Source organism: Chiloscyllium plagiosum, unplaced genomic scaffold, assembly GCF_037043375.1.
Source record: "Chiloscyllium plagiosum isolate Xiang-an unplaced genomic scaffold, Cpla_swu_hap1 HiC_scaffold_28, whole genome shotgun sequence".
In the NCBI taxonomy this organism is placed as follows: domain Eukaryota; kingdom Metazoa; phylum Chordata; class Chondrichthyes; order Orectolobiformes; family Hemiscylliidae; genus Chiloscyllium; species Chiloscyllium plagiosum.
Window position 1 is genome coordinate 42521476 of NW_028270166.1, and position 15761 is coordinate 42537236.

General features: G+C 38.3%; 1 protein-coding gene across 7 annotated transcripts in view; it reads left to right on the forward strand.

The window, feature by feature from the left end:
• dpp9 (dipeptidyl-peptidase 9) overlaps window positions 1–13952 on the forward strand; it is a 107265-nt gene extending 93313 nt beyond the window's left edge. For all 7 annotated transcript variants that reach the window (XM_087976151.1, XM_087976153.1, XM_087976150.1 and 4 more), the window contains 5 exons: window positions 6604–6750; window positions 9096–9248; window positions 9984–10126; window positions 12099–12210; window positions 13133–13952. In XM_087976151.1, the coding sequence (XP_087832277.1) occupies window positions 6604–6750; window positions 9096–9248; window positions 9984–10126; window positions 12099–12210; window positions 13133–13225 (648 nt within the window). In that variant the 3' untranslated portion in view covers window positions 13226–13952. The remainder of the gene's footprint in view (window positions 1–6603; window positions 6751–9095; window positions 9249–9983; window positions 10127–12098; window positions 12211–13132) is intronic.
• The last annotated feature ends 1809 nt before the right edge of the window (window positions 13953–15761 follow it).

A 15761-nucleotide genomic window follows, 5' to 3' on the forward strand; every position in this document is an offset into this window, starting at 1 on the left:
TTTTTCACAAGGTAGAGTTTTGTTTGAAACCTCGTTGACCAGTTTAATAGCATATTCCAAGCTTTCTGTATATCCCACTACCAAACTGGAAAGGTGAAGAGCGCATGCCCGAAACGTCGATTCTCCTGCTCCTTGGATGCTGCCTGACCTGCTGCGCTTTTCCAGCAACACATTTTCAGCTCTGATCTCCAGCATCTGCAGTCCTCACTTTCTCCTATACTAAATTATTAGCAAGTTTCCCATTTCCTGCAGCATATATACCTCAAATAACTTTGAAGAAGGAACTTTAGAACATGGCCATAAACAGCACTGATGTTTGTGAAAATTGTTTACTGCCTAACCCAATTCTGGTGCACTTTGTAACAACCCTCAATTTTGTTAACCTCTGAGGCAGCCATTACCTGTGCACATTTCACAATTGTACTTTTAACCACCTAATTACCCTATATATGGCTTGCTGTTCTTTCACAGCTCTTAAATATGTTTCACAACTCTTCTTATCTCTTACTCCCTAACAAACTTGCCATGTGGTTCCCCTTTCCACTGTGACCTATTCTGAGATACAGCACATTCAAGATGCTCAGACTCTTATTCCCAAATGGTTTAGTCATATTGACTGAAACTTGTTGGACCACAAACCAGTCAGAGTTTTAATTTTAAACTGTTCCCTTATGCATTCTCCATGGCAGCACTTCAATCAATCAGTGATTGCGGTGAATGCGGTATGAATTGCTGTTCCATTTGCAGTTTGGAGTTATGGGATATGTCCCAGTAAGTGTAAGACAAGCTTCAACAGCAGATTTTTCTTTCTGTCTCCCGCAATACTGCAATTCACTACTACAAAACAAGTAAGTTGTTGAGTTCCTTCAAGTAATGGGGAGAATATGTGTGAGGGCAGTTGGTGCATATATATGCACTTTCAAAAAGCATTTTAGAAAATATCTCTTGTGAAGGACTTGAATGAAATTGAAGCCTATGGCATTAAGTGCTGATAGCTATGGATGTGGAGTTCACTAGAGGCATAAAGCTTGGTTCAGCTGAGATATTTTGAACAACTCTGGCCCAATATATTCAGAAGGCTTTAGAGTAATTGGGTTAATAAACTTCAGATACATGACAAAACAGTAGAAACAGGGATGCCCTCTTTGAAGCAGGAAAACTTCAGGAACGATTTATGGAGGGGCTGCAAACTTTTGAGAGGTTTGATAAAATAGATAAGGATAAACTGTTCTCCATTTTAGAAAAGCCAGAGGGTATAGGTTTAAAGTTATAGAAAAAAATCCAGAGGCAGCTTGAGGAAGAACTTCCTTTTGCAGCATGTTATGTTCAGGAATGCATTGTTGAAAAAATGGGAATCTGGGCAAATATTTAAATAGAAAACATTTGCATAGCCATGGGGAAAGAACACAAGAATTGGACCAACTGTACCTCTTGCAAAGAAAAAATATTTTTATTGTACGTGATAACATTTCACCGTAGTGAGTACTCTTTCAGTTCTACTTCTAAGAATAAACTTCCATGGTGCTTGTACTACTGAAATTTTATTTTTGTGGCAACATTTTGGGAGACATGAACTGTCTTTGAACATCTTTAATGCACATTTAGTTCTTAATGCTGTGAAGCCTCAAAATATTATCTACCTGTGGGGCATCACAACCTAGACCAATCTGTTCTCTCTTAATGTTCACTAATCAATAGCAAGCACACAAAGGTCACTTGCTGGCCTGGTTTCTTCCAATTTCTTATTTTTTTTTTACTGTTGACGCAAGGTTGTTTGCATACTGATGCTGACTTTCATTCACTGATTGAGAATTTGTTCTTTCACTGCCTGTAAAGATGTTTTGTTCCTCTTTGAATAGGGAATTTGCAAAGAAAGGTAAGTGGAAGGCATTTAGCTGTTATTGGAGACTTTCTGGTGTCTCCACAAAGAGAGGTTTTGGTGCTTTGTTTGTTCTCTGCTGGTGGTTCTCTGCTGCCCACTGCCACATAACCCATGGTCATTTGGTAGGAACCAAAGTGTTGTTTGCAATCAGTTTTCTCTTAGTTTGCTTTTGCTCTCCCAAACTCAACCATTGAATATTATCCACAATGGACTCCAGTAAATGTGATTTTTAAAACCGCAGTCATCTGTATACAATCTCCTTAATTTAAAGCAATGTCTTGCTTTTATAATCCACAGTCTAAACATAATGGAGCAGAAAGATCTGATCCTCACATAATCTTTTGTGATTCATATACAAGGACACATAGAATCCTCTTCACCTTCAAGCTGTGCAGCCTCACTGTCTAGGCACCATGCTTTTTAATTCTTCCTGCTGAAATGAACAATTTCACATTTTCCCATATTATACTCCATCTGCCACGTCTTTGTCCCCTCACTTTAAACCTCTTTTTGTAGATTCCTTCTGTCTTTTTCGCAACTTGTTTCCTATCTTTCTTTGTGTCATCAGTAAATTTGACAACTATATCTTCCACCCCTTCGTCTAACTCATTTAAAGCAATTGTAAGTGTGGTCCCGGCATCAATTCCAGTGGCACACTACTCATTGCATCTTGCCAACCTACTCTCTGCTTCCTGTTGCAGAGCTCCAAGGTGAAGAGGATTCTGTGTCTCCTTGTCTATGAATCGCAAAAGGTTGTGTGAGGATCAGATCTTTTCACTCCATTATGTTTAGACTGTGGATTATAAAAGGAAGATCTTGCTTTAAATCAAGGAGACTGTGTACAGATGACTGCAGTTTTAAAAAATCACGTTTACTGTAGTCTGTTGTGGATAATATACAATGGTGAGTTTGTGAGAGCAAAAGCAGACTAAGAGAAAACTGATTGCAAACAACACTTTCGTTCCTACCAAGCGACCATGTGTGGTAGCGGGCAGTCGAGAAACCATCAAGCGTACAGAGAGAAAGCACCAAAATCTCTCTTTGTGGAGACACCAGAGAGTCTCCAATAACAGCTAGATGTCTCTTCCACTCACCTTTCTTTGAAATCCCTTATTCAAAGTGAAACAAAACATCTTTACAGGCAGTGAAAGAACAAATTCTCAACCAGTGAATGAAAGTCAGCATCAGTATGCAAGCAATCTTTTCTCACTGCCAATATACCATGCCCTCACCATGATATTCTATTGTGACCTGTACCTTTGAGGAAACCTCCTCAAATACCCTGAATGTTCTTTTTCTCAGTACATTCATATAACTCTGGATCAAGCAGGTGGGCTGCTCATGAAGCGTTACAAGTGATGTTTTCTTTCATTTCTCTCTTTGGTTCTTCTGTCTTCCAAGGAGCTGAGATTATGTGAATGGTGTGACAACAACGAAAACATGTGGTTTGCCATTCTGTGACTGAGCCAATCTTTCTCAATAGCTTTACAATGGATTACATTGTGATGCTAGGAGCAGAAGTAGGCCATGCAGCCTGTTGAGCCCACTATGCCATTCAGTTAGATCATGACTGATCTCTTATCACATTGCTATTTTCCCGTCTTGTTCCATATCCCTTAATATTATTCCTATAAATCAATCTATCTGTCTTGAATATGCTCAACAGTTCAGTTACCATAACTGTCTCGGGTGGAGAATTCCAAAGATTTGTCCTTCTGAGTGAAGGAAATATTGTTCTTCACATTCTCTAATGGCCTACCCTTATTCTGAGTCTATGTCCCCATGGCTCTACACTTATAAACCTGATAAACATCCTATCTACATCTTTCCTGTCACACACTTTATGAATGTTGTGTGTTTCAATAAGATTATGTCTCATTCTTCCAAACTCTAGGAAACACAAGCCCAGTTTGCTTGGTCTCCCCTCATAAGACTATCCTGCCATCCCAGAGATTAGTTCAGTGAATAACTATTGCACTTCCTCCATAACAAGTAAATTATTCCTTCAATAAGGAAACCAAGGCTACACAATTCTCCAGGTGTGGGGTCTCAAAGGCTTCATACAACAGCTTTCCTAATTGTTTGATGCATCTGCATGCTAGCTTATAGTGACTTGTGTACAAAATCTCTTTGGACATTAACATTTTGAACCTCTCATCATTTAAGAATTGTCTTTGTCATTTAAGTCTTTATGCTTTTCTATCAAAATGGGCAACTGATTAACGTTTCCTTACACCCACTCTGTTTTTGAGCAGCCTGTCCACGTCTGCTCGAAGCTTCCATTCATCATTTATTTTAAATGATGGTGAAACTAATTAAGACAGGAATTTAACACAAAAGTTGACCGGTGTGCAAGGAAGGAAAACTCGCTTGATCTGATCTGGAACTAGTGCAGTGATTTTTCATGCAGTTTGAATGTAGACATTATCCTTCCCCCAGGTGCCTTAATAACACAAATACCTTTACTGTAATGATATTTTGGAAATGTTTGAAGCTTGCTTTCCAGATTTTTGTGTTGATTTCAGAGGGGGTTTCAATCTGTTCATATCAGGTGCTGCACAGCTGCAGTAGCAAACTACCATAGGCACTAGCAGAAGAGTCAATCTTTGATATCTCAAAATTCTTCAAGAAAAGAGAGTTGACCTGAACACCAAATATAAAAAGGAACTCTAAATGAACTATAAAAATGTTGTTGTACTCCATGTGAGGTCTGCAATGTGCAGGCAAGACGTAAACTGTTGCACATATTTGCGACATAGGCCATGTTACCTGCTTAATCCCTAGCACCAGTTGAAAGATACTGTTAAGTAAAGCATGAATTTGTGAGGCACAAAATTGAGGCTGACTAATATTCATATTCTAACTCCTTGTCTGCGTACTTGAGATTGGCCATAGACCCAGTTCCTTTTGACCCCATTGACAACTCCAGTCTAATCACACAGTCCTTTGCAGTAGATAGGTGGTTTACATTCATAGCAGTATCAGTGTTTTCTAATCTGTGAGATGTCCAAAACTGAAAGACCTTAACGTGGATAAATCACTTGGACCTGATGACTACACCCTATAGTTCTGAACGAGATAGCTGAAGAGATTGTAGAGGCATTGGTACTAATCTTTCATGAATCGCTGGTGTCGAGCAGGATGCCTGAGGCCTGGAAAATAGCTAATGTAATATCCTTGTTTAAATGGCAGGGAGGCAGAAGACCAGAAGCCAAAGGCTGGTTAGCCTTACCTTGGTCTTTGGTAAGATCTTAGAGTCCATTATTAAGGATGAGATTGTTTGGAAGTGCATGGTAAAATATGGCTGAGTCAGCATTGCTTTGTCGAAGGCAGATCATGTCTGACAAATCTGCTAGAATTCTTTGAGTTAACAAGCAGGTTAGACAAAGGCAAGCCAGTAGATGTGATCTGTTTGGATTTCCAGAATGCCTTTGGCAAGGCATGCCACACAGGAGGATGCTAAATAAGAGAAGAGCCCATAATGTTAGGAACAAGATACTCATGTCGATAGAGGTTTAGCTGCATGGCGGGAGGCAAAGAGTGGGGACTGAGGTTGACAGCCAGGGACTAATGCATTTCTGCAAGGGTCCACGTTTGGGCCACAACTGTGTTCATATTGTACATTCATGATCTGGATGAAGAAATTGAAGGCATTGTTGCTAAGTTTGTAGGTGATATGAAGATAGCTGGAAGGACAGGTAGTGTTGAGGAAGTGGGAATCTGCAGAAGACAGGCTATAGTGGGCAAAGAAGTGTCAAATGGAACACAATGTGGGAAAGTGTGAGGTTATGCACTTTGGTAGGAAGAATAGAGGTGTAGACTATTTTCGAAAATCTGGAGACCAAAGGACTCTGGAGTCCTGGTTCAGGATTCTCTTAAGATTAACATACAAGTTCACTTGGCAGTTAGGAAGACAAAGGGAATGTTAACACTCATTTCAAGAGGTCTAGAATATAAGATGTACTGCTGAAACTGTAAAAAGCTTTGGCAGACCACTTTTGGAATATTGTGAGCAGCTGGGGCCCTGTACCTAAGGAAAGATGTGCTGGCGTTGGTGTCCAGAGGAAGTTGGGTTTGTCATGAGAAGTAGATGAGGACTGTGGGTTTGTAGTCAATGGAGTTTAAAAGGATAAGCGGAATGTGATTGAAACTTAGAATACTGAAAGGCCTAAATAGAGTGGATGTGGAGAAGATGCCTCACTGGTAGGAGAGTGGAAGACCCGAAGGCACAGAGTGAAGGAAAGACTCTTTAGATCTGAGATCAAGAGGAATTTCTCCTACGACAGGGTTGTGAATCTGTGGAACTTATTGCTGCACAGGGCTTTGGAGGCCAAGTCATTGAGTGTATTTAAGACTGAGGTCGATAGGTTTTGATTAGTAATGGGATCAAGGCTTATGGGGAGAAGGCAGGAGAATGAGTGAGAAACACCTGAAGCATGATCGAGTGGCTGAGTAGACTTGTTGGGTCGAATGGCCCAATTCTGCTCTAAATCTTATGGTCTTAAGTATGTGCAAGAACATGATTTTTTTTTAAATCTGGAAAATGGGTTGCCTTTGTTGAACTGACTGTGTAATCATGACTAGTGAAAAAAACTTCTTTACAAGTGGTTCAATTGTGCTATTTGCCTGTTAATCTGTTAGTGTTCTATAGGATCGAATAGCTCAGTCAAATAGAGGTAATTGGTTTACAATTGACTATAGAATATGCTTCCTTCTTTTAGGTGCAGCTGGTGAACAACTCGTTCAAGGGAATAAAATACCTGAGGTTGAATACACTGGCATCTCTTGGTTATGCAGTTGTAGTGATTGATGGCAGAGGCTCCTGTCAGCGAGGTCTTTTATTCGAAGGTGCCCTCAAAAACAAAATGGTATTTCCCTTTTGCCATGGTTTTTAAGTTGCATTTAATTAAATATGTCCATCCCCACAAGGTTCTTGTAATTGTCAAATTAAGGCATGCTTGCATAATTGAACTACAATATCGATTCATTCCAATGTTATGAACATAAACAGAAGGCACAAGAGTAGGCCTTTGGGCCTGCTCCAAACTGTAGTTGACTTAATAAAGTTACGATTGCAGAGGAGTTATTGTTTTTCTCCTGAGAGGCCTAATGTGTCTGTCTACTGGAGCAATGTGTCTAGGTAATTCTTTTCCCCCCTTCCTGATGATCCACAATGTCTACAGCTCACCTGCAGCTTTATCATCTGAGATGAAGTTATTCAGGCTATATATACTTAACAAAGATATGGTAGTCCAAGGCTGCAACAAACTCACATGTTGCAAATCACTGCTCTGACCTGGCAAGTCTATCTAACCCTACTTTATGTATTTGATTACTGTGTTACCTGGAAACCTCTGCACTGGATTCTCATTTACATTAAATTCCTGACTTACTTTGGGAAGCATTTGTTCCTGCTCATTCTGTGTCCCACATTTAGTAACCCTATGTATGTGAATTAATGCTAAATTGGGTGATATTTTTATATTGTATGCTGACATAACCACAGACATGCATTTGTGACTTAAATCCAGGGCACAAATCCCAACTTTCAATCCATCAGGCAAGTGTAAACCTTGACTCTTGTTCTAATTTTTCTGCTTTGTAGATTAGTGCTGTTCAGCACCTAGTAAGTTCATAATGTGATCTCTTAGTCCTAAAACTTTTTATAGACATCCACAATTGAAGGATGTGTTTAAGTAGATTTGGGGTATGTATCACTTCCCTGCTGGTAAATGTTACATGAAACCCACGTTTTGGTAAGAAGAACGTGCAGTATATTTGTTTGGAGACAATAGCAGCTGTCAGTTTAGTGAGTAGGCTCTGAGTCTTCCAGAGTCCAAGAAAAACATCAAAGACTTGCAGCAATTTTATTTTCTCCATTTGCTTCTAAAATGAAAAGGTTTAGGTTATTCAGAACTAATTAGCATTTCTACTTGAATGCAAGACCAGTATGTTTCACTTTGGAGTAGAGAAGAGGGCAGAGATGCCATCTTTCATGATCAAGTTACAAGCCTCTGACAAATCAGTGCTGCTTGAGCAATAGCTTTGTGTGGTCACCAGAGAGAAAAAACTGCTTAGTTTTGTGTGTTAGCACAACTAGGAAGGGAAATGATCTCTGGTCAAATGGCCACATTCTGCATGTAAGGATTTCAGCAAATTCTTGGCATGGCCAGAGGAAGAAGAATCACCAGAAAAAATTTTGCAACTGGTGATGGTTTTAAGAAGCTTGACAAAAACTGAGTCAAGTGTCTGGAGCCAACCTAGCAAACAAATATTGACACCTATTAAAAACTAAGAGTAGAATATTGAAAGCTAGAATGTTTGCCGTAAGGACTATACTGCAATGTAGTGAGAGATGAGTAATTAGTACACAAGGACAATGTCACTTTCTCTAGTTAAGTATTAAATTATCATAAAAAGATAAGTATTTGATCAGTAATGTTTTCATCTTTTGCAGTAAATGTTGCAAAATATAATATCCTGAGTCATAACTAAGTTCAAATATCTTTTTAGAGGTTATCAGTCTTTATGGAGATCCTCTGTTGTAAATGACAAAAAAAAACTAGTAGTCTTTGGCATATCAACTTTGTACATCTGGCATTCAAACTCACCTAGCTTGGCTCAATGAGCACTCAAAACTTGCCTGATGATGAATGATCAGTAGAAATGAGGAAAACCACTTATCCCATCTTGTTCAACCTTCCGTACAATTCTAAGGTTCCTTAACGTCATGAATATGTACCTCTAAGCATTCATCACCCACTGAGGAACATATTTTTTACCTGAGCGTTTGCTTTTAATATTTTCCTTAAGGTTTATAGCTCTAGGCAAACAGGCATGACCTAATTCTGGAATCTCATATTTAAATTTCATTGTGAATGCTCCTGTCAAATTGTAGCTAGAAAGAGGTAACTTTGCAAAATAAATATTCATAAACAACTGCGTCATGTTCAATTAAATCAAACTATTTAGAGACCACATTGTTCTTGGAACTTAAATTGGTTCCCTGCTTTCTCAATAGCCCCAAGCCTTTGTGCTATTTTCCACCCAAAAGGAACAAGCAAGTGACTTGCTCCCAGCTGTATTCTAATATTATTCTTAAACTAATCATGAGGAAGTTAAGTGATTTAGTTTTACTACAGGATGTTTTTCCAACTGCGGAACTCAGTAATTATTGAAACCTTGCATCTCTATTTTCTCCCAACCTCCACAGGGTCAGGTTGAGATTGAAGATCAGGTGGAAGGGCTGCAGTGGGTCGCGGAGAAGTATGGTTTTATTGATCTAAACCGAGTTGCCATCCATGGCTGGTCATACGGAGGTTTTCTGTCCCTCATGGGTTTGATCCACAAACCCAAAGTCTTCAAGGTAACAGAAGCAGCAGATGATTCAAGTTGGGTGAATTCTGTTTGAAAATTTCTAATATTTTAATTAAAAGTGTGTTAAAATTAGATCTCTGAGACCAGAGTTATGGAATATCTTATTTATAATCATGGTGTTGAGCAACTCAACTAAACCATGACTCTGATGTGAAGTTGCATTTTATTAAAGTTTGCACATGTAGATTATCACATGATGAGGGATCTGTTTTGTTAAGTGATTTTATTGTCTCATTTTAGATTCATTTCGCTGCTTTTTAAACAAAAAAAAATGTAAATAAGTTTTGTCCTTTCAAAGTGAATGTAAAAGATCTCATGATGCTATTTTGAAGAGAAACCAGGGCACTATCTATAGTGCTTTTGCCAATACTTATCCCTCATTCGATGTTACAAAAATCACATAAGCTGGTCACTATCCAGTTGTTTGTGAGAGCTTATGAATGTAAGTTGGCGACCATGTTTCCTGCACTGCAAAGTGACCAAAGTTCTAAAATACTTACTCCATTAAATGCTTTGAGGTGACCATCAGTTACAAAAAATGTTATCTATAAAGCCAAGGTATCTATATAGCCATTCACTATATCAGAGCAAGCCAAAACCTTAAATGGAAATGGAACTATGAGTCTCAACAGCAGTGATCTCTGATTGAACAAAGTGAAAAAAGGTGTTAAACATTACTCAAAATGTTCTGTTTTATGTAACAGGCCATTTTGATATTTTGTAGGTCGCTGTAGCTGGTGCACCAGTCACAGTCTGGATGGCCTATGACACTGGTTACACTGAACGTTATATGGATGTTCCAGAGAGTAATCAACAGGGTTACGAAGCTGGTTCAGTGGCACTTCATGTTGATAAACTACCCAATGAGTGAGTAATGTAGCTGTTGTTCGGAGCAGCAACCAACAATACAGAATTTATATTACTGAAATGGTCCAGCAGCTCTATCTGAGCCTTCATTTAACCTTGTCAGCATAATTTTTCATTCCATTCTGTCTTTTGTTTTCCACCTGCTCCTTAAATGGATCACCAAATGTTCTCCATTATATTGAGTACATAAAGGCTCAAGAATTGCAGAGTGTGCTCTGTTGATATTTATAACTGGTACTATTCCTGATTTGAGGGATGGGTTATTTTATCATGTTGGTCATACATTTATTCGGATTGGAGATGGCAAGTAGTGACTTGGATTCAGATCTGCAATATACAATGCTATTCTTTCCTCTTTTGTATAAAAGTCAGTCAAAATGAAAGGAAAATTTGGAAATCACAAGGAAAACTAAATATTTGGTAATCTTGGCAATACTTAGCAGTTAAAAAGTCAGGCTAATGTTTGAACGGAGACCGCTTTTATCAGTTAGAACGAAAGAGGGAGCAATGTGGGAAGCCGGTTGGTGAAACAACAAAAAGCACTTTAGTAAAAGGTTTATACAACATTTTCTTGAGGCAAAGGCAGGAAAGATCACTGGATAGTGCGTGCACAATGTCTCTCGTTTAGAGAGTGAATTTAAAAATGAATAGAAAGAATCACAAGGTGGGAAAGCGTTGAACTGAAACATTCCATCAGTTCTAATTGACTAGAAAGTAATATCCTGCCCTAATTCAGACAGTTGAGTGTATAATACGATAAGTTCCCCACTGCTGGCAGAGGTTCTGGCTCTCAAGCTAAAGAAAATTTTAACTTTTCAGCTGATGTCTATTAATGGCAGCAGAGAATTCACTGGTACATTGAGTTATGGCCACAGTAACATTCAAATGTTTTGATAGTAATTAGATCACTCGTATCTTCAGATGCCCTAATCTCTCCTGTGGAGCCTGAATGTTGTTCTTGTTATCAATTTTGTAACCTTGTGAGGCCAGCTTTGTCTATTACATCATGTATTGAGCATAATTGAATTGTGCTAAGGTCACTAGGCATTCAAACTACTGATAAGAACCCAGGAGTTACCATCAGTTCCACTATGCCTGTACTTAGCTGCCTGGCCTCTGGCCGCTACACTGGCATTTAGCTGTGGATTGAATTTAACTCCAAAATTATTCTTTGTACAAGAAAGTGGGAAGACATGAACAATACATATTAAACTAACTAAATTTCCTAGTCATTTCTAATGTAATCACTTAACCTTGCTGAAGATCTTTATTGATTATATTTGTTTCTGCCCTCAGTAAATTGTTTTGGGGGGTCGCCCGTGTCCAAAACTCACATTCAATACTTTCCCCCTTACAAAGTCAACCTAAGATTCTGAATATTATAAATTAGTCATGAATTAATGGTAATATCTTTACCCTTCAACCAAAGATTCAGTAACATTCATTATTTTCCAAATTCTTGCCTTTTAGATTGATTTTGAAGCATTGTCATTCTGTATATTTGCTTGTTTGGTCACAGTTATAGCAAATACATAATGAATGGTGATTTACTTTGGAGGGAGAGACATAGCTCTGATTAGATAAAGTGAATGTGTCTGTGTTGCAAATGTAAATATTACAAATACCTGACAAGAAATTGTGTGAAATTGGAAAAAAAATAAGAAAATTAGCCGCTCAGCAAAGTAATCACCCAATGCCTTTAGATTCTGGCATCACAGTTAACCAGTCTTCCTGGAGACATTGAAAAAATGCTCCTACAGTACTTGTACAGCACCTAATGGTTGTTTGAAGAATTGCATTTTGCTGATGTTGGTTAATGAAAAACCTACAACATACGCCACCCTGTCCAGTGAAAGATATTTGCTAATGAATAGCATTACAGGAAGAAAAAGGAGCCAGATTTAAATGTAATGCAACAGTCATCTTTGGTACAGTTTTGCTTTTTAATTCATCATTGTCTTGATTCATTCAGGCCCAATCGTTTGCTGATTCTGCATGGATTTTTAGATGAAAATGTGCACTTTTTCCACACAAATTTCTTAGTATCACAACTAATCAGAGCTGGAAAACCATATCAGCTTCAGGTAGGTTTCGATTCCCAGGAACTGGGTACTTTATTAAGAATACCAGTGATTAAATAACAGCAATATTTTGGTTTGTTGTTCTAATTTTTAAATGACTATCTATGGACACTTGTTTTAATTATTTTCTAAAATAGCAATTGAGTCAGCCCATTATTCTTGAGACGTATATGCTACAGTGCATTGAATCTTTCTGCTAATTGACATGAGATATATGCCTTGTCCCATTAATATGGACAGATTGAATACATTACATACATACATTTTCACTGCACTGTGAATGTTGTAGTCTAATTACAATTTTCTCCATCCTTTCATTTGGTGTCATTGTAACTTTCCTAACCTTGCCTCACTTTTGTTAGTGTTCCAGTCAAATAAAGCAATGGTTTCTTTGAGTTGGTGATGTCATTTCCTGTTCTTTTTCTCAGAGGTTGGCCCATTTACCACTACCTGAGAAAAATAACAGGAAATGACATCACTGAAGGAAATGTTGCCACTGAAGGAAATGACATCACCACAGCAAATGACATCACCAACCCAAACATATAAGTAGAAAGCAGGAAACATCAGCAGTGCTTCGTTCGGAGGCTCACTGAAAATGTTGCCTAGTATGGTGACAAAACGTCTGAAAATGAACCTTCCAGCTCAGCGAGCAAACCTACATCCAGAACCTCCACCTGAACTACAAATCTTCTCAAAACTCATTATGAATCATAACAAGATTTTCTTGCCTGTTCGTTATATGAATCGCTGCCAAATATTTTAATACAACTAATCTTGGAATTTTGCTTTTCCAAGGCTATTGTGACACTTGCTTTGAATGACCTTATGCTTGTATCTCCAAGTTCAGAGTTACTCAGTTGTGAGTATTTTTTTCAGTGCTACAATTCTTTGAAAATAACTGGATGCTGTCTCTCTGCTGCAGATTTACCCCAATGAAAGACACAGTATTCGCTGCCCTGAGTCTGGAGAGCACTATGAAATAATGCTGCTACACTTCCTACAGGAATACCTCTGAGAAAACAAACGAACCACAATGAAAGAAATGCTTTTGGACAGTTGCTGATATTCGGTTCCTGGTGACTTGCTCTCTGTCAAACAACATTCTCCATGCCCCCGTCCCATATATCCTCAGTCCTAGCTACAACAGTTCAGCGGTTTTTTTTTTTGCAACTTCCTTTCTGAACAATGTGCGGATACTACAGTGATCTCACTGAATTGATTTTAAACTGTGATTTGATAAGACTGAAACCTAACATTGTTACTTTGGTTTAATTTATGTGTTAATGGTACAGTGTGGAATCAGCTAATTCACCTAAACTGTACACTGGCATTGATTTCAACTTTTTGTACATGCCTTGAAAACTGCACGATTGTGGGAGAAAAAAAGAAATGATTAAAGCCAAATGATTATTCGCGGCTTCAAAAGACACATCCAGACATGCTGCTGTGAATTTGAAGTACCACTTTGCAAAAATAAGAACAAGCTTCAGTTGTTCCGATTAGCCGCCATTTTTCTAAAATGCATCTCCATAGGAACTTAAGTTCTCATCATTCAGTTAAAGACTGAGTTTTAACCTCTGCAAGCTGCACCACCCAAGAAGTGTGTTTCAGGGCAGGAGCCAACTACAACTTTGCTGAGTATTCAAAGTGCGTATTATTAAAAGAAAATATTTTTATGGATTCTTATTCTTTTATAATGAGTGTATGGCATTGTAACTCATTAAAACGATTGTAACGCTTAATTCTTCATGTGTTATTTCTCTCAAAGTGTCCTTGCAAGTCAATTGCCTTTCTCTCATGAAGACATCGACCTCAATTGCACAAGTGTTAGTGTCCTTCTGTTGGCTCGTCCAGTTTGGTCATTTGTAGGTTCAACCCATTGGGGGTCAAGAGAATGTTCAGCTCTGGAGAATATCGCTCTCCATTCCAGGCCTATCTTCGTCCAGTAACGTTACTAATTTGCCTTATAATGGCTTTAACAGAGTGACAGGCTGTTCAGTATTTCACATAGTGCAAAGGATGAAAATATGTGCTAGGTCCAGGAAGGAGTAATTCAGCTGAAATGAAGTTTGAGGCTGTGTTTCAAGAGATCCTTAAAAAAGGAGAGAGGTGGATGAGATGAATGTGTTTAAACGAGAAACTCTCAAGTCTGGACCAAGCTGACTGAAAGCCTGGCCTCTGGTTGTGGGACTAAAGGGTGAAGCATGCCTATGAATTCAGTCAGACAAGTGAGAATGAGAGATTTTGGACTGACGATTACAAAATTAATGAAGGTCAAAGATCAATCCTTAAGGATGCTGGATGCAAGGGAAACTTGTTTGGAATGCTCTATTTAATTGGATAAGTTAGTGTAATCAAGTTAGAGTCAACAAGATGATGGCTATCCTAGGATGGTAGAAGCAATTGTTAAAGGCTGTTTTAGGGTTGAAAAGGGTGAACCTTCCAGCTCAGTGAGCAAACTTACATCCAGGATGAGCGGGGTTAATGCACCACATATAGTATCAGAGAATGTTGCCTGAGATTTTAGCAAGCTTCTTTGGCAAGTAAGAGCAGCATAAATTTAATTGGAGGGATTATTATAAATTGAAGAGTTGGTCCCAAATCTCTCCAGAGGAGTCAATGGATAGTGACTGTGCGGTAGTGAATGGAGTCTTACTCTAGCAAAACTGTGGGAAATCTACATATGTTTGTGAAAATGAATACGTCAGAGTCCAATAAACAGCAACCCCAGTGAAATCCTTACAGCTAATTAACTAACTAATTTTATTACTTTTACGTATTTTCATGCTTTCAGTGTTGTATTACTTAATATTGAAGTTACAGACAAGCTCCTGATAAAAGAACAATGTTACAGGCAACCCGTTAACCAATGGAAGATTAAGGTACATTGAGATTAATGAAATTTTATATAGGTGGTACAAACTTTTAGTTGGTTTGATGTTTAGGAGAAAATTCAGGTGATGGTTTAAAGCTGTAGCACATTGACACTGGCCAACTTGGAAGGATTGCTGTGATTTCATTCCTAATTAATTTTGCCAGGATAATTGCGATAGCTAATTTTCTTGTCTAAACACCTCCAGAACTCCCCTAAACGCATGGGATTTATTCATTTCCCTCCCTTATCCACATGCTGTGGCTACAGTGACATCCATGATAAACATATGATTAGAATCTTCTTGGCTCTATCTCATCAGTACTTTCATCCACAGCCACCTCTGCTGTTAGTGTAGCAACCTTATGTCATTGAGTCAAAAATTTGTCCCTCAAATACCAGAAAATATGAAAATACTTACTTTTGGTCCTTATTAGGACTTTGTTGCCCACTGCTGTTCTCATTCAGCATTTCTTATACTGAATAAGATGATGAACGAATGATTATTGAATTGTGTTTGAGCTCTGTAATCCATCACCAAAAGCGTTAAATTGTATTCAACAAAATTGTCAACATCTCTCTTACTTTGAACTGTTACCAAAACCCACAATCGTCAATCACTTCTGTCAGACACAGAATAAATTTCACTTTTGTTTTTCCTGTCCTGTCACTCATAGAA